Below are 25,611 nucleotides of genomic sequence, written 5' to 3'. Positions count from 1 at the left end.
CTGTGTCCTGCTGTCTTCTCCCAATATCGCGTTTTGTTTTCCCTGGAAGTTTCAACAAGCCTCGGTATGGTCTCTTCTTATGGCTGGCGAGCCTCCTTACGTAGTCTAATGGACTTTAAACGACCCTCCCCGATAGTCGACAGACTCTAAAATGTTCCCGACGACAGGTCCTTGCCTCAGACCCCTTGAGCCGCCTCGCGTCGCCATAGTCGTCAGGTTGTAATCTTCGATTGACTTGATGGCTATACTTTGACTTTCGCCTTGTCCAAGCCTCAGTCAAAGTGGGGGCTCTGTAGATACCTCATTTCGCACCTCCCGCAAACCACCCGGTGATGATTGGGCCGCATGTTTGGTACGCGGAACGATTTGTGACAGTTCGTAAGTTTATCGTCAAGTGATCGCTCAAACACTTATGTCTACCTCCTAATTGTCATCTATGTGCCGATACGGTTGTTTTGGCAGTAATTAGAGTACATTTGGAGTCCGGGTCAAAAAACCGTCTTCATTTTCTAAAACCGAGTCAGAATGTTCTGGAATGTTCCGGATATTTCTATTCCATATTTTACAATCTTTTAATATTTGGCAAATAATTTCCCGTAATATTCACACAAAATATTAAGGAAAACAAGATTAATCCGTTATTCCATAACCTAAACACGGAAATCTTTCTTCGGCAGGAGGAAACCACTTGGGAAAGGACGCAGCAAGTGCTGCGCCTCTTCCAAGAGACGCAGTGCCTGCTGCGCTTCTTCCCAAGTCCTTTTCTGCGTATTTTTTCGTATCTTTTCATATCTTTTCGAGATTCACTTCCAAATTTTCTCCGAAAACCCTAATTTCCTCCACGTGATTAGTATAAATAGAGACCTTCAGTCTCACATATTTCTCACGCGAGTGTCCGCCCTTCTCTTCTCCCTTTGCATTCTAGACCACGTTCTTACTTTTTGGCGTCTACGTGCTTGAACATTCGACCACGTAAGCTCGGATCTTTCTGAGTACCAGCCTCGTTTTGCATGACCGACCAATTTGACCAACTCCACATCAATCAACTTAATCAATCTGTTTAATTTCCTCTTACGAGGGCACTTTCGTCTACATTCGAGTCGAGCATCACTAAACGTTAACTTAGTTCATCTCGTTTTGTCAAACATGTAAGTCTGAGGGTGTAAATCCTTCTTTTTATTATTGTTCTTTATTTATTGTAATCATATTGTAAGGTTTATGTCGAAAGTATTTCTAAAACCGATTTATAAAACCATACTTTAAATCCCTTTTTACGGATTATCAGAAGACAACCGTCGAGAAAGGACGCAGCAACTGCTGCGCCTCTTCGTGAGGCTGCCGCAGTTCCTGCTTCCTTTCTTCTTCCTTCATCCTTTGACAATTCGTTTGTTTTATTTCTTTTTCAATTGTTCATTGTTCATTGACATAACTTAAGCATAATAATCTGTAACATATTATTATTCATCATTGGTATTTAATTCCCCGACTTAAATCCCTTATAATCCATATTTGCGGTTTTTCCTCATTAAATCAAATTCGGATTTTAGAGATTCGATTTACCCATATTGAGTCTCTGAGGTTCGCCATTGATATATTTTCACCTGTTGTTTATCGTCACCATTGTTAACTAGTATAGGACCCGTGCTACAGCACGACATTTTTAAGATTAGGTTTATAAAGAGGAGAATTCAATAAAATTGTTTTTGGCATAAAATATATGATACTTTTAAGTTAATGTTATAATATAGTAGATATAATATTAGCAAGGAGGAAAAAAATAAAGTTTATTACTGTAAAAGTATAGTTGAAACTAAGTTAGTCTTGTTCAAACTATTAATAATAATACTATAATGTTAAATCATTAAGGGGAACTAATTTATGAAATTAAGTTAGATGTAAATTATAATTAAAAAGACCTATTATCATTATAAAAAAAACGGTAGAAATAATATACTACGCGTTTAAAGAGACGATTTAAAAATCAAAGGGAAATCAATTTGTTTCTAACGTTAGAATTGTTAGTAATGAGATCTGCCAAATCAAAGGGAAATCCATTTGTTTCCATATAGGATTGTTAATTATCAACGTCAGAATTTTTTTGGTTATACGTTAGAATGTTAGTAATAGATCTGACAATCAATGGAAAATCAATTTGTTTCCATATAGCCATATAAGATTGTTAATTAGAAAAGTCAAAGATTATTTTTAAATAGTGGGTTCAACATAGAATGTGATTGTGGTGTTTTCAATCCATAAAGCAGGCCCATTAAAGTAGGGAGCACTTGGCGGGAAAATACTAAGAGAATTTTATTCTCTTAGTAGTAGGGGAGATTCATCATTAATTCATCTGTTTAACCTAATTAATTTTATTTAGCTTGTTTATTCATTAATTAACCCTTTTAATCATGTAATTAATTCGTTTTAATTAGTTTTGTTCATGTTTTGTTGCTTTTATGACCCTTAATCACATGTAAATAATCTGTTAATCACTTTCATCCGAGTCAATTGTTTATAATCAATCATTTAAATCACCAATTAACATTAACGACTTGTAATTCCGGCTTCACAGCCAGAACTGAGCCAAGGAACAGACGCAGCAACTGCTGCGCCTCTTCCAAGGGACGCAGCTCTGCTGCACCTGTTCCTGGTTGATTTCTATCCCTGAACTCCGTTTTTGCTTTGACCTAGTTTGTTAATCACGTATTTAATTAACTATTATTCGTATTATCGCCTAATTCCTGTTCGTTAAGTCATTCATTTATTCTTTCTAAAATTATCTGTTTTAAAAGTATTTTCGACATAAATCATTAATCCGATGTAATTATTGTAATTTTCTTTATTGTATTTATTGTATTCCTTTTTATTTTTGCTTGTATGTTCACATATAATCAATTTAAATCCCAATTCGACCCAATTGTATGCTAAATTAATTGTTCACCGACTTAGTATTAATTCTCACATGCTAGGATTAATCTATTGGATGTTGCATTGCATGCATATAAATTGACAATATATCGAGTATGAATAACTTCCCTAATCATTAGTAGAGGCCGCTATCGAGGCGGGCGGGATTAGGAGTTCGATCAAAAGAGTTTCCTAATACGTACCCTTACCCCTTACTCCAGATCTCTGTGAACATCCGTGTTCATTGGCATCCACGAGAGTCATTATAGACATAGAATGCTAAGGGTAACGAGTTCTTGGTGTCTATGTCACTACTTTGTGTCTTGACATGACACGAGGTATTCGAACGGTTTCCAATTTTCCACAATAAATTGGTGGCGACTCCACAAATGCAAACGCTTGTTCTGTCCCAAGCGCCCCCGTGGGCCCGCGTCCACATGAATATAATAGCATCATTGGGTCGTATCCTTTTTCGTATTGTTCCCAGCAACTTCTTCGTCTCCTAAGACATCAACGGTACTTTTGGATTTCGTATTCAGAGTCGGATCTTTCCTTGTTTTGCGCCGGATATTTTTAGCTCTATATTATTGATCACTGCCATCGTTTCAGGTACCAACATTGCATCATAAATCATGAAACAAAATCACATATTCACAGCACAACTGTTGTATTCACATGGAAATTGATCTCATATTCACAACACACAACTGTCATGTTAAAAATCTTCAACTTATTCATTTCAAACCATACGCCTTGTATAATTCATATTCTCAAATATCAGATATTCACACAATATGGAATATGGGTGTCATATTCATAAATAACAATTATAGTCAAAGAAGTTGAGTACCTCGCACACATAAGGCTTATCATATATTCATATCCTGTATTATGCATATTCATATATAGATGTCTAATATTCCCAACATATGTATATCATATCCACGTTAACGAACATTCATAATCACAGAACTTGAACATGTAATTCACAATTCGTTGATGACATATTCACACCGTATACCATTCATCACAGTTGTGCGATATTCAAAATATTTTTGTCTCATATTCACAGCAAAGAACTATTGGTCTCAATACTTGATCAACTAGCAATAGGTTGACATATTCATACCTATTGTCGTTCATATTCTCAGTTGTTCAATATTCACAACATATGGGTAACATATTCACATCTGATATTCACAAAAAATATACGTCATATCACACCCAACAACATATTTACAAGATTTTTCATTCATACATGCCTGTTGTTGAATATTCACAACATATGTGTGTTGTATTCACAATACTTTTAATAACTCATTCAACTGATTGATTACATATTCAAGCCATTTACAGCTTATCGTCATATTCACAATTTAAAGCTATCAGACTCAGATTTTAACCTTATTTCCAATATACTGAATGCATATTCACAATTATTTGTCGGTGTATAAGATAATTATTGTTGAAAAACTCACCGTTTGAGTCCTCCCCGGCTTTTCATTGAACAGTAACCCAAAATCACCTAATTCAACTAGCTAAATAGCAGATTAAAATCACATAAACTTAATTCAAATAACTTTTAGGGGCCAAATGGAATTTTACAACATACCTGATTAGCCGATTAAAAGCGAGCACAAATGCATGATTGTTTGGTTGTTTTCAATATAGGAGGAAATGCTTGAAATGAAGAAGAAAAAAGTGTTTTTGTTCTTGAGTAACTGTTTTGTTGAAACTGAAAACTCAAATGAGGAGTGGTACACTGGGAGTAGAGTATAAGAATTGGTGTCGTTGTGGTACGCTTCCTCCACTCACTTGGCATTTTCGTCTTCTTTCTCTCCTTCCCTCTTCAATTTGCATTCGAATGTGTGCTCTTAAGGCACACATTAATAAATCAAATAAGAAAATATTTACAACATATTCTCATGATAAATGCAAAAAAATCGAACTGAATATCGGATCTGTTCGAATAATCGACTTTTTTTACTAAGCCCTAGTCGCAAGTATAAAACGGGCACTCTTTAGTCTTTCGTCTCTACTCATAAGAAAGCAAAATGTTGAACATCCGCTGCTGCAAATACAGCGTTCAAGTTGCTGAGAATTATTTGCATAATTTTCAACATCTACTACTCTATTCAACCAATTCCTCTAATCAAAACCCTAAATTCCCAAATCAATCTTACACCAATTATTTAGTTGATAATCTGGGTTTCTCTCATCAACAAGCTCACTCCATTTCTACCAAGCTTCCTTACAAGTTTGATAATGCTCACTTCTCCAAATTCTCTGGTAATGCTAATTCTGTTATTGATTTCTTAAAACAACACCGTTTTGATAATACCCATATCAAAAAGGTTGTATCTTGTTACCCTAAAATCTTATCTGCTAATGTTGACAAAACCCTAAAACCCAAATTTAAAGTTTTCCAAGATCATGGTTTTTCTGAGTCTAATTTAGTTTCTCTTATTTTGTCGAATCCGTCAATTGTATCGAAACGTATGGATCCTATTATCCGTGATCTCAGGGCAATTTTGGGCAGTACTGACAACCTAATCAAGTTTTTTAGAAAACCCAATTTATTCATCTCACAATCTGCTTTGGAAATTCTTAATTCAAATATCGCATTGTTGAATAAGGAATATGGTATTGATATTAATGTTATTCGGAATGGCATTCTTCAGTTTCCCGGATCTTATTTGAAAAATACCGACGTTTTCGAAAATATAGTGGTTAGGGTTGAAAAGGAATTAGGGATTCCTCGAAATTCCGGGATGTTTACATACGGCATACGTTTGTTGTGTGGTTCTAGTAAGAAGAGTATGGAATCGAAATGCGAGGTGTTCAAAAGCTTTGGATGGAGTGAATATGATGTTTTTGAAGTAATGAGGAGAAATCCTCTAATTTTTCTAATGTCTGAAGAAAATATCGGGAAAAAGTTAAATTTTTTGATGACTGAGATGGGTTACAAGCCCGATTTCTTAGCTAGACGTTCGGTGTTGGTGGGTTTAAGCCTTGAGAAGCGATTGGTGCCTAGGTGTAACGATCCGCACACTTGAACCCTTAGATTTATTTATGCTTATGTATTTTCATTTCCCTTGTACATTTGTAGTAAGTTTTTTCTTAGTAGTTTTAGAGTAGGTTTCCATAAATAGGTATATCGCTATTCTGAACTAAACTTGTAAATTCAATGTATCCTGCTACCAGGACCAAATAATCAAATTTCCCTCTTTGAGAGGTGCTAGTCAATGAAAAACCGCTTCTCATCCAAAAGCTTGTTGTTGCTTGTTGCTTGCTTTCAATAATCGTATTGCTTACTTTTATTGCTTTCGTGTGCCGGACTTGATAATCGTGACTAGGATTCCCGACACACCGACCCGAGACCCGAGTATCGTGCTAGTGGGCGATCCCTCACTAGAACGAAGATCCTTGTCGCTTGCATCTTGCCTTGAGAAGGGGCAAGGGTGCGCGCCACGGTCCGGCAAAAGTAGCGGACCGTGACATTTGGTATCAGAGCCCGGTCTTCGGACGGGCGTCTGCAAGCCGCATTTGTTTATCGAGATCGAGAAAATGGGCGAAACAATCGAGGACCGAGTGGATGCCTTAGAGGACGCAATCGACGTCAAGCTTCCCAAACTCGAGGATATCGTGATGCGGATGGCCGCGAGCCTCGAGGAGTTGCAAAAGACGGTTTGTGACCTTGAGACGAAGGTGGACGGGATGGACACTCGCATCCAAGCGATCAGTGGTGCGATCCCCGACGATCGGGAGGAAGAGATCAATCATCTGCATCGAAAGGTTGAGATGTTAGAGAACACGTGTGCCACGCTCGTGAAAGCGGTGGCCAATGACGGGAAATCTGTGGGGAGCCATAAGGTGAAGGCACCTCCACCTCGTGCCTACGATGGGGCGAGGGATTCGAAAGCGGTCGATAACTTTATCTTCGATATGGAGCAATACTTCCGAGTAAGTGGGCTCGACGAAGACGCGGAAGTTGTCACGGCAAGTATGTATCTAGTCGACGATGCCAAGATGTGGTGGAGGGCTAGGTACAAGGAAATCGATGCGGGCACGATTACGGTAACATCGTGGGCCGACTTCAAGAGGATCTTGAAGGATCACTTCTACCCCGAGAACACGGAGTTTGTTGCTCGGAAGAAGTTAAAGGAAATCAAGCACACCAAATCAATCCGGGAGTATGTGAGGGAATTCTCAGCATGCATGCTCGAGATTAGCGAAATGTCCGAGACGGATAGGACATTCGAGTTCATTGACGGGTTGAAGAGGTGGGCACAACAAGAGGTCATGAGGCGTAATCCCAAAACTCTGTCTTCGGCCATATCGGCCGCGGAGCGCCTGCTCGACTTTCACGGAGAGCGAGAGGCACCAAAAGTTGTGGCGCCAACGGGAATACTTGGTGTGTCACAAAGTGGGTATAATGGACAAAGGCCACAAAACAGCGCCATTTCCATTGGGAACAGTCGGTTCCGCTCACAAGGAAGTCAAGCCCAATCGGCGAGCACTACAAACTCGCCCTCAAGCTCGTCTTCGAAGGCGGGAAACTCTCATCGCTTCCACGACGAAGAGACCGTTCGCGTGTTTTGTGTGCAAGGGTCCTCACAAGATGGCCGATTGTCCGAGCAAAGCGGAGTTCAATGCCATGTTCAAGGAGATGCCGAAAGGGGCTCAAGAACGTCTTGATGGGGCGTTGGCCGACTATCACCAAGAGTGTAACGAAGACTCGAGTGATGGTGAAGACCAACCACGGATGGGCTCACTCCAACGGATCAGCGCGATGGGGAAATACGAAGATTCCTCCGCCAAGAAATCCAACGGGCTCATGTACGTGGACTTGATGGTGAATGGGAAGCAAGCACGAGCCTTGATCGACTCGGGCGCCTCCCATAACTTTGTTACGAAAGAGGAAGCGGATCGGTTGGGGCTAGTTCTCGGGATGCTAACACCGCTCTGCCGGTCAATGGGAAAATGAGACGCGTCCAAGGAGTGGCTAAGAAGGTCGCGGTCCAAGTGGGTGAGTGGGCGGGGAGCTCGACTTCACCACCGTTCACCGGATGACTTCAAGTTAGTACTCGGGATGCGCTTCTTTCGAAGGCATTGGTGGTATTGAAACCGAGTGACGGATCAATGCTACTAATGGGGTCTATCGTAGTGAATACGGTAGACAATGACGAAGACAAGGGGCAGATCAATTTCGGCTATGAGGGTGATACCGATGCCGAAACAAGGGATGCGACCTTGGAGAATGCCTAAAGGTTCGGTGGAGCCGAGGGCGAACAAGACCCAGGCTAACTACGATGCTAAGTGGCCTGGGAGACGAAAGAAGAGTCTACCCCCTCACCGAGGAGTAGACAATGAGGGTCGAGATGCCCAAAGAAGTAGGCCTCGTACCATCAGGGGCCGCGTCGATGTCTTGAATCGACGTCCTGGTTTGCGGGTCGGTCGACCCAAGAGATAAGGCCTCGTACCATCAGGGGGCCGCGTCGATGTGTTGAATCGACGTCCTGGTTTGCGGTCGATCGACCCAAGAGAGAAGGCCTCGTACCATCAGGGCCGCGCCGAAATGCCGATTCGGCGTCCGGAGATCTCACATTCCCTTGAATGCAGTCTTTGAAGTGAGGAGAGACAAAGTGAAGGTCCGTTGGAGCCGATTGGAGAAAGCCCGAGAGAGCACTTTTCAAGCGCGCAAAGTGGGCGTTCCCGAGAGACAAGGAGCACGTGGTGGACTTGGAGAACATGATGTTCGGCGACTTCTATGTCAAAGAACTCCAGCCTATCCTTGAAGGGACGAAGAGGCCAGTCATTGTTTGGGACGAAGCGCACATTCAAGCCGAGTGGTACAAGCCAATCCCCAACACTGCATGGACGGTCAGAGCTCACCGAGGATGTCTCACTGAAGCACCATTCAAGATTTTTTGTGTTGCCGAGGGCGGCAACAGATTAGGTGGGGGAGAGTGTAACGATCCGCACACTTGAACCCTTAGATTTATTTATGCTTATGTATTTTCATTTCCCTTGTACATTTGTAGTAAGTTTTTTCTTAGTAGTTTTAGAGTAGGTTTCCATAAATAGGTATATCGCTATTCTGAACTAAACTTGTAAATTCAATGTATCCTGCTACCAGGACCAAATAATCAAATTTCCCTCTTTGAGAGGTGCTAGTCAATGAAAAACCGCTTCTCATCCAAAAGCTTGTTGTTGCTTGTTGCTTGCTTTCAATAATCGTATTGCTTACTTTTATTGCTTTCGTGTGCCGGACTTGATAATCGTGACTAGGATTCCCGACACACCGACCCGAGACCCGAGTATCGTGCTAGTGGGCGATCCCTCACTAGAACGAAGATCCTTGTCGCTTGCATCTTGCCTTGAGAAGGGGCAAGGGTGCGCGCCACGGTCCGGCAAAAGTAGCGGACCGTGACACTAGGCATCGGGTGGTGTTGTTTTTGAAGGAGAAAGGTTTGTTAGATTACAACTTCTCTGCTGCCGCCAGAAAATCTGAGAAGGAGTTCTTAAAGATACTTATTGAACCTTTTAAGGAGGATGCGCCAGGTCTTCTTGAACTTTATCAAAGCAGCAAAGGTTATTCCAACATTGACGCCCTCTCCTAGCCACGTCTATAGCTATATTTACCAGAGTCGCAGAGGTTGATCCAACTTTTTTCTCTCTCTTTCCTACGCTGCACTGAAAAAATATTGTCGAATGTGTTTTATAGCTGTAGTTGGTTAATGACAGTGTATGCTTGACTTATGATTGAAACGACATTCCTCATGGGTTATTTTCTACGGTGTGCACTCTTCACGTTGTCATGGTCATTGTTTTGTTAATAGTATAGAAAAATTGGAAGCCAGAGTGCCTCTGGTTGCTGCCTTCAATTCTGGCTCTTTAGGAATTACCCGACGTCCTGTTCATGTTGTGTGCTTGTCTTCCAAGTTCTATAGTTCGTCTTCTACGAATTAATTTCTTTGTTGAAGTATTAGCATATGAATTCGAGTATAACTATGATCTCTCTTACTTTTGTTCTTATGTTCTTGGTTGTTTCCTCTTTTGAGCTTCTGGTTCGGGATTTTCGAACGTGGAGACTATATAATGATTTCTAATGGATATTATGGTGGCCTTGTGGTGTGATTTATGGAGAGTGTAGAATGTTTGAGTTTTACCTTATTGCTTTTTAAATTGAAGGAGTGAGGTAGTTGTACCTTTCTTACAAGCATGTCAGTGGCTGAGGTTTGTATGGATGGGTAGAGACTACAAACGGTGAAGCTTGTTTAAGAGACACTAACGATGTAAGCTGAAGAAACGTTCTTGGGTATTTAAAACCAAAATGAGGTATTGTATCTACTTGTTATAATCCGTCAGCCATCAAGCAGTACTGAAGGATTCAAGACGGTTACCCTAGATAAGTGAAGGGGAAGTTCGTTTTATATGATTTAATCCCGAGAAATGTTATCTGTAGATTAGAATGCGTTTAACTTACTCTTAAGAATGAGGAGTGAATTTCAGTTTGGATCCTTCATTATATAGTTACTTTAGGACATATCATGGGTGTCTTTAGATTTGAGCCTTATAGATCATGGCTTTGTCTTGATTGGATCAAGCTCAACCTGGGCTTGAGTTCAAGATCGGTTTCACGAGCTCAAGCCCAACTTTGCCAAACAAATTTCAAGGGCTTGTTGAGCCGCGGTTTAGCGCGTTTTACATCCCTAGCCGTGGCGTAGACTGATTCTCGAGCCTGCGAGAGTCTAAAAAAGAGCATTTGTACCAGTTTAGAAGATGCTCCAAGGTCTCATCTCATTTGTAGTCAATCTTATAATGCATCAATACATTTAGCAATCTTAATTAGTCTGTCTTTTGCCGAGCTTTGACGTGCTGATTTGAGTAATAGTTAAATCTTAGCCTTATATCTGATGCATGCTACCATATTTCCTACTAGCATAATTTGTTAACATCTAGGAGTATTGTGAAACTGACGGTATGACTTTTGGATTTAACAGGCGTGGGAACCGGGAAGAGACACACATTAATAAACCAAATATGGAAAGAATCCTTAGGGTACACATTAATAAATCAAATATGGAAAGATTTATAGGATATTCTCACTAATTATGGTAAAACTAAGTTTATAATTACATTTATCATGCGAATATGTTGTAAATCTTTCCTTATTTGGTTTATTAATGTGTGCCTTAAGGGCACACATTAAAAAAACTAAGTTTATAATCGCATTTATCATGAGAATATCCGATCCAAATGTTACGTTTGGATCAAATATCCGATCTGAAATGTTTGCTATTTGGATCAAATATGGATATTTTTTCTTAATGGTTTATTACCATCTCGCTTCCTGTGTTATTCAACTCCTCGACATACCGAATCAAGAGTCTAAGACTCAAGACTAACAAAACGCTCTTATCAGCAGGCTATTCTGGCATCATCAAGTACACTTGTATAGTCTTAACTGATTTCAGGCCCAAAATAAAAATTGTCACATGTCGACTTGCCAAAATATGACGCGTACCGTAAACCCGATCCGACCCAACTTTTTAGGTCAAGACCAGTAAATCTTGACCCGATACCCGAAATTATCCGTTATTTTATGGCCGAATACCTATCTGACCCGAAATAATTATTTTAATGTTTTTACTAATTAGATCATAATAAATACAGTATTAAATTCGGATTTTTATTTCAAAGTAGATTATACAACATCAAAATAAAAATAAAAATATGATTTTTAGGTTTTTATTGTCAAAATCAATTATACAACAAATAAAAATCATATTACATCACTCTATATTTTACGTTGGTGAAAATTACAACTTACTAGTTACCACCCTCTATTTACCGTATTTTACAACTTAGCACCACGTATTTCGTTTATTACAACTTACCACCTACATTTTGCCGTATATTCCCCAACTACTACTGTATTTCTATCCTGATATTCATTTAACTTAATTCCCAACTCAAATGACCAAACTACCTCTACATACACACAATACTCTAGAAGCTCACCCTTATCTCCTTCACTGCCTAACACCCTAACCCCACCACAAACTCCATCTATACCACCTTTGTCACCACTCCAAAACCATCAACAATTCAACACCACCCTCCAAGCCTTCATTACCACCCAACACCACCCACAATACTACCTAGCTACCTCAACATCACCTCCACCCCCCTATGACAACAACCCAACCAACCACCCTCAGCTACTTTCCAAAACCCGATCCCACCACACCCACGGCACCTAGCTCCAAATACCATCACCTCGCCTTGTCGTCGTCACCACCTTAACCGAAGAAACCTCTAGATCTACGGTTTTAAGGGATGGAGAGGGTAAGTACACCATTGCCTCAGGAGTGTTCTCCGGCAACAAATTAGGCTGCAAATCTCGGATGCCTTCGCCGGAGTAAAGTGAGTATAAAATTGTTTGTAATATCTCGAATTGGGCAGGAAGAAGATTATTGTTTCCGAAGCCATCAAAATTACGACTTCTTAATCTTCCTTCATCTTTGCTCTTTCTTGTAAACTTCAATTTCTTCAGATTCCAATAAGAAGAAGAATCTTCAAGCTGTAAATATCCTTAAAAATGGTGCGGCGGCTCTAATTGTGGTGGTACTAGATTTGGAACACATGATGTGTATGGTGGTGACTCTTGAGGAGATACCTTGTGTGTGGTGCATGTGGTGGGTTATGGGTGTGTTAAAGGACTTTTTGTGAGTTTCCGACAAGGAAGCGAGCTTGGGCGGTTGGAATGGGTTGTTGATGGGATTGGAAAGAGGTGTATTAGGTGGTCCAAGCGTAAAGGGTGGTCGTGGCGTGCAGTAGGAGGGATGAAGGATGGTGGCTGTTAATTGGTGGTGATGTGGTCGCAGGGTGGGAGGTAGGTTTAGGGAATATAATAGGGGTATTTTGGTCATCCCATAGTTTATTCATTTAGAAGAGTCGGAAATTAAGATAAATGAATATCGGGATAGAAATACGGTGGGAGTTGGGGAATATACGGTAAAACGCAGGTGGTAAGTTGCAATAAATAAAATACATGGTGGTAAGTTGTAAAATACAACAAATACATGATGGTAAGTTGTAATTTTTCCTTTACGTTGTTTATAAATGTTATTCCTTCTTTTGTTGTATACCGCCTTAATTTTAATTAATTGAATGCATAAGGAGAAATTAAAAATTAATGTCTTAACATAATTTTTCATATAACGCCCTCTAATAATATAATAGCGTAAGAAAATTAATGAGAACAATACCAATTAAAGCCTTCTAAAGTCGTCTTATGCAATAATTTAAGAAAATTAATGAGAACGATACTATTAGGATAATATAAAATATGCATGTAACTCTTCTAAAATCGTCTTATGCAACAATTTAAGTAAAATGCATTACAATAAGAACAATACCAATTAAAGCCAGACAAATACGTGTCAAAATGTCAATGACTCAATGTATATCAGTAAATAGATTATACATCCGATGTATTACCAGTTACCACTAGTTGTATATTTTCTGAACATGGAGCAGTATGTGTATTTTTTTGGACTTCCTAAAGTTAATAAGTTAGATTTTTTTTTTTTTCCGTCAAAACTCAAATTCTTTTTTCGTCACGAAGTTAATAACAAGAGATATAGTTTATATGTATTGATTATAGTTTTATATCAATTTTATTTTATTTTTGCTAAAATATTACTCCCTCCATACCTGATACCACACTAATAGTAACATTGAGAATCTTGACACTATTCATGGTCATAGGGAATCTTCGATATTATTCTTAATCTATAAGATAAAATATAGTCATGTGAAATCTTGTTTGATTTATCGTCATGAATGCTATAAGAATATCAAATTTTTATAATTTTTAATAATGTGTAATTAAAGATATTCACGTTGCAAAATGTGTCTCGACAAGTGTGAAAAAGTCAATGTTACCATTGGTGTGGTATGGAGGGAGTATATTTTTAAATTTAATGATGAAAAGATTATTTTAAATGGAAAATTAGTTTAATAAATGAAATCTAAACTGTTTCCATATATTAGCTTGAACATTTTGGATGGAAAACTTTAGAGAAATTTTATTCTCTTAGTATGAGGAGGATTGCGTGTATAAAGTGAGTGGTAAAGTCGGAATATTTTGACAATTTGCATAGGATTAAGTAACATTATGCGCAAGATTTAACAAGTCGATAATTTAATCGCGGGTACAAAAACTAGTTTGGAATTAGAAAGCAGTAGTAATTAATGTCATAGATCCAGGTGGGTAACACGTCAAATAAACCAAAAAACTCCAAGAAGTTCGAGTTAGTCGCTGTGGTACACTTCCTCCACTCACTTGGCATTTTCGTCTTCTTCCTCTTCTGCCCTCTTCAATTTGCATTATTTTATATTATTATTATTATTGCTCTCCTTCATCTTCATCATATTTTCCACAGTTCAGACAAAATTATATATACATAATCAAAATAACTTAAATAATAAGTAATTATAATTGATAACAATCGACCATCACACAGCTTAGTTTGTATGTCAATTAGTTGTACAAGTTTGAAATTATACAGTGCAAATTTCGAGCTTTCTAATCCTTTGCAATGGCCGCAGTTTCGAAAACGACGTCGTTTCCGGAATTACCGAACAACGACGCCGTTTTACCGTCTGACGCTGATCATCCTACATTATTACCTACGACAGGTAATAACCTCTCGCTTTTTTTTTTCTAACTTGATCATTTAATTGAGTTAATTTTATATTAATTTTTTTTTAATTACTCGTGATCACAACATTTTTTGATATCATGGATGAGTAATGGCACAAATTATAGAATAAGACGGTGTTATAGTGTGTGAGACGATCTTTTATTGGTTAAACACTCATTTGTGATGTTACGGTCAATAATTATGGTGATACGTGTATGATTTTTTTTGTTGTGCGTTGATGAATTGTTATTTCAATCGGTCGTTTGATATTAATAAAGTTAATAGAGAGTTAAAAGAGGTTATGAGGGAGAAATGAGTAAAAAGTTTAGTGGTACAAGGTAGAATTAAAAAAAAGAGGCATACAACATAGAAAACCGAAAAATTCAGGGTAGAATATCCTTTTTTTAGTTCAAATGAGCGCAATATGTTGTAGGTAAGAATCGAACCTCAACCTCAGAGTTGGAGTAAGAAAGCTATTACGAGATAGCTCTTGTTCTTATTAATGTCGCAAATTATGATGATTACCGCTCCATGTTGAATAAAATGTTGCTAATTTGGTAATTCCTCACATTTCATTGCTGAAGAACATAATGTGGTTCTGGTGCACATGTTGACGTGTACCTAGGAATACAAAGACGTATGAGGAATATCAATACCACAAGCTCTTGTTTAAGACGATTATTTATTCATCAATGAGGCGCAAAAGAAAAAAAAAGTGTTGATAATCATTTTTCGTGCAAGTATTAAATATTTTCAGAGATTCGGAAGTAATTCAATAGTAGCAAAACAAAATGTAGGCCGTTTTCACATTTTGAGTCGAACTTTTATCAGTCTACATAAATACTGTGGAGAGTGTCATAGCTTGCAATCTTTTCATCTTCTGTATGGATTGTTGTTTGCATTATCGATTTATGTGAAAAATGTGATACAGAAGTGATCAACCATCTTTCAGGTATCCGTAGTTGGGCAAAGGTTGGGAACAAGCATCCACTTGATCCACTTTCTGAAGCTGAAATTTCCGTAGCTGTGGCCACTGTCCGAGCTTCTGGTGAAACTCCTGAGGTCGGAGATTTCTTTATCCAGTTTGATACAGCTATTCATCATGAGTGAGTTAAAATGAATTGGTTTTACGAAATTCTATTCTGCGAATGTTTCAGGTCAGAGATGGCATTCGATTTATTGAAGTATCCCTGGTTGAGCCTGAAAAACAGGTTGTGGCACTGGCCGATGCTTATTTCTTCCCCCCTTTCCAGTCATCATTAGTTCCTAGAACCAAAGGCGGACCACTCGTTCCTAGTAAACTACCTTCAAGACGGGCTAGGCTCATTGTTTATAATAAAAGAACGAATGAGACAAGTATATGGGTCGTGGAGCTGTCGGAAGTTCATGCTGTTGCTCGAGGAGGTCATCATAAGGGAAAAGTTGTATCGTCACAAGTTATCCCTGAGGTCCAGCCTGCAATGGTATTTATTCTTGTAGCTGCTTTATTACGATTCCCCTGTGCTTGGCTCTTACATTGTTCCTTTCCTTTGTACACTAGGTTGCATACGTGAAGAGAGCTACTCAACAAAATGAAGATCAATTTGAACTTCTGGAAATTTGTTGGCGTAGCTCATGACCTGAGTGTTTCACTTTACTGATGTTTGCATGAAGAGTAGAATTAGCCGGTACTTGATCTTATTGAGGTCCTTTAGGGAATATTTTTAAATTGATCACGACAGTGTTCTGTAGTCCAAGCTCAGTTAGCTTGGCTTATTATTGGTATGTGCCATAGACTCATAGTGAAGGCTCGTTGAAGGATATATTATGATAGTTTTTGTTGGTCTGATGTGTCCCTTAAGTAAAATGTCTGTATCTAAGTTAGCATCTCTTAGATCCTTGTAATTTATGGTATAGAAGATTTGAGTCTTTTGACACTGCTCTTGTAACTCGCTAATGGCTTCTACTTCATATCTGAGCTTTCTGATATGGATGTGTAAAACTATGGAATTAGTCGGGCTCATTAATTAATGAGCTTTGAGTATTACTTTGAAAGAAACTTTATTCTCCTAAATCCAAGCCTCTTAAAGGAAAACAATTTCAAATATTTAATTTGGATTCTATATGAACTTTAGAATTTAGAATCCGAATTCATTTGGTTTGACTTGATGGAGTTCAATTGTGTAAAAGGGGAATTAGATATACAGAGTATTAGCGTAATACTATAGGTATTTTTCATCCCTTTTGTGGTTGTTATGTAACTCAATATATATCATTCAAATCTCTAGCTCCTTGATACATCTCTTTTGCTCTGGTATGATTGTGAGCGCATTTCTTTGTCTTGGGAGCGGTTCTTTACCTTGAAATTTTCTTTTCCCGTTCTTTATATTGTTGAACATATCTGTTTTAAAATGCAGGCCTTCCGCCTTCTGATTCTTTTAGCAATAGATAATACTTTTCAATCTTTGTGTGTTTTCCTTCCTTCACCATGTTAGGATGCTGCAGAGTATGCTGAATGCGAAGCTGTTGTTAAAGAATATCCTCCTTTTCAAGAAGCAATGAGGAAGAGGGGTATTGAGAACATGGATCTAGTTATGGTTGATCCTTGGTTAGTCAGATTTCATTAAATGTCTTCTGGCAAATTTTTGCGTATGTGTTGCTGATCACAATAGAGGTGGAATCACATGCAGGTGTGTTGGATATCACAGTGAAGCTGATTTACCGAATAGGAGACTTGCTAAACCACTGATATTCTGTAGAAGTGAGAGTGATTGTCCGATGGATAATGGTTATGCACGGCCTGTTGAAGGCATCCATGTGCTTGTTGATATGCAGAACATGGAGGTCCTTGAGTTTGAGGATCGCAAATTTGTCCCCCTTCCACCTCCAGATCCGTTAAGAAATTATACTTCTGGTGAGACCAGAGGTGGGAATGACCGTAGCGATGTTAAGCCCCTCCAAATACTGCAGCCTGAAGGCCCGAGCTTTCGTGTTGACGGGCACTTTGTTAAGTGGCAGAAGGTATGCACGTAGCTGACATTTTTCTTATATATTACAGGTTGTTGACTACTGACTGACAGGTGCTATACTTTAAATTGTGATCTTAGTGGAATTTTCGGGTAGGATTCACTCCTAGGGAGGGGTTGGTTTTATATTCCGTGGCATATTTAGATGGTAGTCGAGGCCGGAGGTCTGTGGCGCATAGATTGAGTTTTGTGGAGATGGTGGTTCCATATGGAGATCCGCACGAACCTCATTACAGGAAAAATGCATTTGATGCGGGTGAAGATGGCCTCGGGAAAAATGCACATTCTCTTAAAAAGGTTTGTAAATTTTTGCTACTACCATCATCCCAAATTTATCGTTCTTATTTGACTTTGGTGGTCTACCCAAGTCAACTTTGACAAGTGATTTCTTCAATTATGTGTAGATGTATAATGTATAACATTCTATCTTGTTTGATTTAGTAAAACGCTATTTTTATGTCATCATATTTCAGAAGTTGTGAATATTGTATATTGCGAGAAAATATTGGTCATAGTTCACATCATTTGACCACCAAAATTAAACGGACACGATATAAATGGGATGGAATGCGTACTTTGCTGGAGTTGAATGTTACGCACTGCAATTTCTTTGACTGTGTTGGTTTTTGCCACTTGACAGGGATGCGATTGTTTAGGCGTTATTAAATACTTTGATGCTCACTTTACAACATTCACTGGGGAAGTTGAGACAATTGAGAATTGTGTGTGCCTGCATGAAGAAGACCATGGAATCTTATGGAAACATCAAGACTGGAGAACCGGTTTAGCAGAAGTTCGGAGGTCTAGAAGGCTCACTGTGTCATTTGTTTGTACAGTGGCAAATTATGAGTATGGATTCTATTGGCACTTTTATCAGGCAAGTAGATATCTTCACCGTACATGAACTGTTTGATTGCTACCCCTTTTGTTAGTCGAGTATTAGTGTTTCATGCTCAGTACCAACAATTGATAATTACAACTTTTGTGACCTTAAATTCTTGTAGGATGGGAAAATTGAAGCTGAAGTTAAACTCACTGGAATACTGAGCTTAGGAGCATTATCACCTGGGGAATCTCGAAAATATGGTACGGTTATTGCTCCTGGGCTGTATGCACCAGTTCATCAGCATTTTTTTGTTGCTCGTATGGATATGGCAGTTGATTGTAAACCTGGGGAGGCACTGAATCAGGTATACTGCCTTTTTTAGTCTCACTAAGCATCATTACTCAATCAGTGGGTTCTTGAGATAAAGAGTACTCCTATCTTTCTGGACATGGTTATTCGTCATTATTGTGGTTTCTGCTTATAAATGTGGTCATCTCTGAAATAACTCCTATTATTATGCGTCACGTAGGTTGTTGAGGTAAATGTCAAAGTTGAAGATCAAGGGGGTCATAATGTCCATAACAACGCTTTCCTTGCTGAGGAAACTGTCCTGGGATCAGAATTACAAGCTATGCGTGATTGCAATCCCTTATCTGCTCGGCATTGGATAGTAAGAAACTTTACTATACTTGTAACATTTTTCTTCAGATTAATATTTCCTGGCTTTCTTTCCGTATATTGAACTACAAGAAGATGAGTTCTAATGTTTATATCTGCTCTCTTGGATGCTTTTATTTTATTCCTTAACTAAGTGGATGTTACTCTTAGATTTCTTCCTTGACTATCCTTCTCTTGTACAGCTATCTGTTTGGTTTTGGAGAAGTATTTTGACTATTTTCAGCTTAGATTGGAAGATTTCATGTTGCATTATAATCTCTTCAAACCTGCCTTATAGTTGGTCGTTGGCCGTCTCAATATGATCTTCATAAGCAGAACTGCCTCAAAAAGTACATGTTTCCGGGTGATGAATAATTGAAAATTGCAGGGAATGATTGCCTCTTCACAATAAAAACGTGCAACTAGTTTAGTAGATCATCTACTTCATTTCAGAATAATCCAGAATCCTGATATTGTATAATGTCGTGGATGTATTGATGTGATCTTCATAAGCTTAACTGATTAGTCGTGGACTCGTGGTTGACATCCTTTTAACTGCAGGTCAGAAATACTAGGACTGTAAACAGGACAGGACACCCGACAGGCTACAAATTGGTACCTGGCTCTAATTGCCTGCCTTTGGCGGGTCCTGATGCCAAATTTCTGAGGAGAGCGGCTTTCTTAAAGCATAATCTCTGGGTCACGGCTTATGCAAGCAATGAAATGTATCCTGGGGGAGAGTTTCCGAATCAAAATCCAAGAATCGGGGAAGGATTGGCCTCGTGGGTTGAGAAAAATCGACCTCTTCATGAAAGCGATGTAGTCCTTTGGTTAGTTCCTTCACCTTATGGGCTTATTGACAATATTAAAATCAGCTCTGCTTTTAACCTTTTTTTCTCAAGTAGTATGCATGCTCATTATCTGATTGGGACCTTACTCGTAATTATTGGTATAATTAGCCTTGTATAGTTGATTTGCTAAATAATCTAAGAAAAATTGTTCCGACTTTTATGATTTGTCACTGGTGGAAGTCTGTCACTGAGTACAAGATTTGTACAGTCATATTAAGTTTGGGAATACAAATAGTCTTACCTCGGAACAAAAATAAAAGTATTTCTACATACATATTTGAAATGATCGAATGATAAGAATGACTGTAAGTCTGTAATTTTATTTGGCTTTCTCATCATATTCTGAAGCTTAAGCAATACCTTGCTTCATTGTTCAAACCTTAGATGTCTGTGTAGTTTTTTTTCTAATAGAACTGGAAAATTGCAGGTATGTATTTGGAGTCACCCACGTTCCTCGGTTAGAAGACTGGCCCGTAATGCCAGTGGATCACATTGGATTTATGCTCATGGTAAATTCTCTTATCTACAAACATGTTTTTTAAGTCATCCTGCTTATTCATATGCTTCTGAGCCGAGTTCTGAGTTCTGATACCTAGTACTGATTTTACTAAGCACATATACAATTTCCTCGACTTTTACATTTACATCTAAAGTTGATTTATTCGTCAGTTTTTGTTCACAAGTCGTTCTTACTTTTTCTTGTGTCAAGTTGACTTTTTGTGTCGGTCGACTTTCATTTTAATAATATGTGCTGATTAAAACTATGAAAACTTAAATAATTATATTTGGAGGGAATTTACTTTTGTACTAGGATAAAATCATTATTTTTGCTACTCGTATTATATTTTGAATGATTCATAGAATTGAATAGATCATCTAGACATTAGAAGAACCAAGATTTGTAGTTAGGAGGGCAAAATAAAAAATTCAAAGGGGGGAATGAGTAATACAATAAGTTCAGCTAAAAAGAAATCGGAAATTTTAACTAAAAATTTGAAAACTTTCATTGTTCAGGGAGCATGCGTCTTTACTAGCCACTCGGGGGTGACAAGCTTGAAAGTCTAGAAGGTATAGGCTCTAGGCATTTACCCCCATAAGATTGTCCTGGGAGAGACTTGAACCTGAGATCTTTGGTAGTTTCACCCAAGTTTTAACCACTAGACTCCACCTTTGCGAGTACTTCAAATGCGTCCATGTCCTACACGGGTTAATTCTTTACAAAGTCAAACTCATGCTTTTTTCTTGACTTCTAGAGAGATGAATTTTGACTTAGCTTAGCGTTGAAATAATAATTCACCAAGTTTTAACCACTAGACTCCACCTTTGCGAGTACTTCAAATGCATCCATGTCCTACACGGGTTAATTCTTTACAAAGTCAAACTCATGCTTTGTTCTTGATTTCTAGAGAGATGAATTTTGACTTAGCTTAGCGTTGAAATAATAATTAGTTGGTGTAGAGATAGAGATTTTTGAGTAAGTGACACGGAGGCTCTTGTTATTCCTTTTTCCTGGTTTCACAGTTGACCTGTTTAAATTAAGTAAAATCTACACTTTTGTTCATATCTGACATCACTGCTTAGTTGGTAAGTTACTTTCCATCTCCTTTTCTAACTGAAACCAATTGTTTGCTTTAAGCATGAACGTCAAGGCTGGAAAATTGATGAATATTGAACAAGTCAATCATAAACTCAGTAACATGCTGTAGCTCCATCTTGTATTCTATAGTTAAACAGTGGTAGGATATTAAAAAATACGGAGTATACTCGTACTAGATTTGAAGAAATATTGCCATTCCCCCTTGTTTTTTTTAGAATTCTCTTTTATAACTACCTAATTTGCGGGAGCCATTGAGGCATTAGGGTAATGTTACAACTTACAAGCTCCTGTATTTCCATCTTGTATTCTATAGTTGTGATTTATATGGTTATCCTAGCTAATCTAACACTTCAATCAATCAATAATTACTGAAAAACCCTATCTAATGCTCGATGCCGCAATGCGTTATTGGAGAAAATAAACTATTGAATGTTGGTATCCGGGTTGATTTTCACTAACAATGACCGAGACGAGTTGGTTGGCAATCCTTCAGATTAAATGTCACTCAGGTGGTAGTATAGATTGTTACGGAGTACTTCGTAAGACCATAATACTATGTTAGCTAATTTTTCTTGTATTCGTTGTCGGATTTTTAATATGCACTTATTAAGGTGCTTTATGTCACAGTGGTGGAGCTAGGAGGGGGGGCTAGCGGGCGGTCGCCCCGGCGGATGAAATTTTCAAGTTTTTAGTTAAATTTTTCGAAATTTTTTTTGGGTGCCTTATGAAATTAGTCGTTCGCCCCCCCTAAAATTTTTCGCCCCCCTAAGTTCAAATCCTGGTTCCGCCACTATGAGTTATGGCACTTGAAAAATTATGAGTTAATAGTATGTTAAGACATGTAGTATGTTATTGTGGTATTACAGCCTCACGGGTTCTTCAATTGTTCTCCTGCCGTGGACGTACCACCCAATTCTCATGAATCAGATGTGAAAGATGGAAAGGTCACCAAGTCAGTCACACAAGGGTTGGTAGCTAAGCTTTGATGAGAAAAGGTCAAATCCTTAATGTATCAAGAACTTCATACATTAATGTGAATTCATTTTAGGACTTGGTCATCATTTTAGTTTTTCTTTCTAAATTTTTGGGTGGAATGGTTAAACATTTATTGTTGTACCTTTTGCATACTTTATTTCATGTATAGTGACAACCTTCGTTTTTTATATTTTGTAATTGTATCCTTTTATCGCTGCCAAAAAAAATACTCCATGGTGTCAACCAAACTACGACAGGATGTTCAATAATTATTATGTAAGCGGTACTTTTGAAGGTTAAATACCTTAATTATTGATATTAGTGAATGAATGTTTAACTTATAAAATAATCATTTTACATTGTAGAATGGTAGTATGATTTTATAATGTGTAATATATACAAATGTAAAATGGTTAGTTATGATAAACAAATAATTTAGTTTTTATAAATTAGGGCTGCTCACTAGGCCAGGTGTAAGGAGCTGCATAATCCCTGAGAATTGTGCGTGCGGTTCTTTCACTTCGAGCCCTTAGATTTTATATTTCCGCTTATGTATTTTCATTTCTGTTTTTAGTTTCATTTAGAACTCCAAGACTACTTCCTGCGTGTCGAATCTTGGAGTCTCGTTTTTAGTTTAAGATATGTTTTTAGGCGTTTAGAAAACATATCGCTATTCTACACATTCAATGTATCCTGCTACTAGGACAAAACTATCAAATTTGCCTTTATGAGAGGTGCTAGTCTATAAACCGCTTCTCATCTTTAAGCTTGATATTGTTTCACTACAACAATGCATGTCTTTAACAGCGTTTAATTTTGCATTAGGCAGCATATGTAAATGCCGCGAAAAGAAATAGCAGCATTTGATCAAATGCCACTAGATGCAATGTCGCTAAAAGTTTTTTGTGGCATTTACTTATATGCTGGTAAATAGGTACTTAAATGCTGTCTAAACCCTTTCTACAAATTTCGAGATTCACCCTTTTTCCTCTTTTATTACTTTTTTATGGTTTGGTATTTTTTTGTATAAAATAAAATGTTTACTATTAAAAAGAGGATAATAATAATCAATTCATCAAATGGAGCATATATAAAATTGAATAGGAAATTTGTCATTACAAAAGATATCAGCTACACTCCAATTCATCTAAAACATAACATAAATCTAAATCAGTATCCTCAAAAGTAAAATGCTACAATTTATAGCTATTGGAGCATTTACAAAAGCTTCGATTTAACGGCCTTGATCTCGCATCACACGCAACACAACCATTACTTCTAAATTTAACTATAACAAAGCTTTTTCAAAACCAAAATGCCATACATCTTTGTACTATAATCCGACCTGGACAGATTGCAACACTATGTACCCTGACTAAGGATATGTCTACCAAATAAGGCCATCTTACAAATTTGTCTCTTGCTTTCAATAATCGTATTGCTTACTTTTATTGCTTTCGTGTGTCGGACTTTGATAATCGTGACTATGATTCCCGACACACACCCCGAGTCCTGAGAAATGTGCTAGTGGGTGATCTCTCACTAGTACGAGACCCTTGTTGCTTGCATTCTTGCCTTAGAGTTGGGTAAGGGTGCGCACCACGATCCGGCAAAAGTACCGGACCGTGATACCAGGGCAGGAGATGATGGGTGGTTGTTGCCCAGGCACGGTCGTAACTTGGCACCGGGATGGGTCCAACCAGGGTCGTGCCAGTTACGTCCACCACGAGTCCATTCCACTAAGTAGCGGGCCAAGTCGAGCCGAGATGGGCCTCATTTTTTTCTTTGTGTTGGGATTGTCGAGCCGAGAAAGTGGCTGCACTAGCCCGGCCAGAGAATGACACCCTGATGGAGTTGACCCGCACTATTGAGCAACCCTACTATAAACAACCAAAGAGGCAATAAGAGAGTAGCAAGATAGTTTCAAGACAGCCAAGGAAGCTTCTAAAGAGGTTTATAGCCAAAGAAAAACAAAATTTGTTAACATTGAATAAGAAGATTCGTAAAATATTGTCGCCAATCCTTAATTGTACGGTGACCACTTGAATACTTGATAAAAAACTATTGAAAGTCTAGTGTTACTCAATACTCCAGATGATAGATTAAAATAAATAATTGGGCGTTTGATCCGTGACTTTCTTGGTCCTATATTCGTCTTCTCTGACCATCAATGGAAGATTCTCAGACCAACTTTAGTCTATCCATCCAATTTTCACGAAACTTTCACATGTCCTTTTTTTTTTTTTTTTTTTTTACTTGTCTCATTCACATTTCGTATTATCTTATACTATTGGCTTTCAAAGTTTCAAATACATTGCCCCTCAAAATACTTTGGAAATAGGCTTTAATTCAAAAGTCATGTACCCTTTCAAAACTTTACAAAATCAGGAGAAAATTGACATAAGTTAACGTATCAAAAGGTTTGATCGAGTTAAATAATCGTTTTGAAATCGACGTATTAAAAATCACTCATTCGTGTCATTTTATTAATATCTTAAGGGTCGTGCTTTTTCACATACGCATTTTACTCTTTCACATACGCATTTTACGACTTTACCCTTGTCACTTTTTTTCTCCCTCACTCAATTGATTTTTTCTTCCATCTCCCTCCTTTCACCTCCGGCAATCTACTATTCGCCTATTCGGCATCCGACAACGCACCCTCCAGCGACCACCATCCCCTTCTTCGGCTATCCTTGTACGACATCCTATCTCCCGCAGTCCCCTTCACGCGATAAACTTCCTGGTGTACAAATGGGTACAGATGCGTGAGTCGTGAGTCGTGACACCCATAAAAGTGAATTTTTCTCATTTTTCTGATGCGGCTACGATGGTAAGGTGAATTTAATGACAATGTGATTACCAATTTAATTTCTTTTTGTTATTTTTGACACAAGAGGATTAACTTTTCTGTATTGGAGATGCGTGGCACCCATTAAATTCTATGTGATCATCAATGTCTTATGAAATAGGTGGTACACTGGTTTTAGCGAAATGATGAGCCAAATAAGCAATAAGCTTTATTTTGCAGGTGTTGCCGTCGAACACCATTTTTTATCTAGAACTGAAATGATTGACG

At 38.2% G+C, this 25,611-nt stretch overlaps 2 protein-coding genes across 2 annotated transcripts; both read left to right on the top strand.

Moving 5' to 3' along the window:
* Window positions 1-4,922: 4,922 nt before the first annotated feature.
* LOC141653089 (transcription termination factor MTERF15, mitochondrial-like) lies at window positions 4,923-9,940 on the top strand. Its single transcript, XM_074460730.1, has 2 exons — window positions 4,923-5,938; window positions 9,344-9,940. The coding sequence occupies exons 1-2, from the start codon at window positions 4,959-4,961 to the stop codon at window positions 9,525-9,527; spliced, it is 1,164 nt and encodes a 387-aa protein (XP_074316831.1). The 5' UTR covers window positions 4,923-4,958; the 3' UTR covers window positions 9,528-9,940.
* A 4,445-nt stretch (window positions 9,941-14,385) lies between these two features.
* LOC141653088 (diamine oxidase [copper-containing] 1, peroxisomal-like) lies at window positions 14,386-22,743 on the top strand. Its single transcript, XM_074460729.1, has 12 exons — window positions 14,386-14,616; window positions 15,574-15,683; window positions 15,779-16,084; window positions 17,096-17,208; window positions 17,291-17,621; window positions 17,708-17,923; window positions 18,267-18,503; window positions 18,631-18,816; window positions 18,982-19,122; window positions 19,671-19,939; window positions 20,388-20,469; window positions 22,424-22,743. Exons 1-12 carry the CDS (start codon window positions 14,517-14,519, stop codon window positions 22,541-22,543), a joined length of 2,211 nt encoding a protein of 736 aa, XP_074316830.1. The 5' UTR covers window positions 14,386-14,516; the 3' UTR covers window positions 22,544-22,743.
* The last annotated feature ends 2,868 nt before the right edge of the window (window positions 22,744-25,611 follow it).

This window comes from Silene latifolia, chromosome 4 (assembly GCF_048544455.1).
Source record: "Silene latifolia isolate original U9 population chromosome 4, ASM4854445v1, whole genome shotgun sequence".
NCBI lineage: Eukaryota > Viridiplantae > Streptophyta > Magnoliopsida > Caryophyllales > Caryophyllaceae > Silene > Silene latifolia.
Note: the sequence above shows the minus strand (reverse complement) of the source record. Positions and strands in the feature narration are given on the sequence as shown.

Bases quoted from the DNA above. Each gene is read 5' to 3' on its own strand.
- LOC141653089 (XM_074460730.1), top strand. From the start codon at position 4,959: ATGTTGAACATCCGCTGCTGCAAATACAGCGTTCAAGTTGCTGAGAAT. The intron at 5,939-9,343 runs GTGTAACGATCC...CCGTGACACTAG, and splicing joins GAGAAGCGATTGGTGCCTAG to GCATCGGGTGGTGTTGTTTT.
- LOC141653088 (XM_074460729.1), top strand. From the start codon at position 14,517: ATGGCCGCAGTTTCGAAAACGACGTCGTTTCCGGAATTACCGAACAAC. The intron at 17,209-17,290 runs GTTAGTCAGATT...AATCACATGCAG, and splicing joins CTAGTTATGGTTGATCCTTG to GTGTGTTGGATATCACAGTG. The intron at 19,123-19,670 runs GTAAGAAACTTT...TTTTAACTGCAG, and splicing joins TATCTGCTCGGCATTGGATA to GTCAGAAATACTAGGACTGT.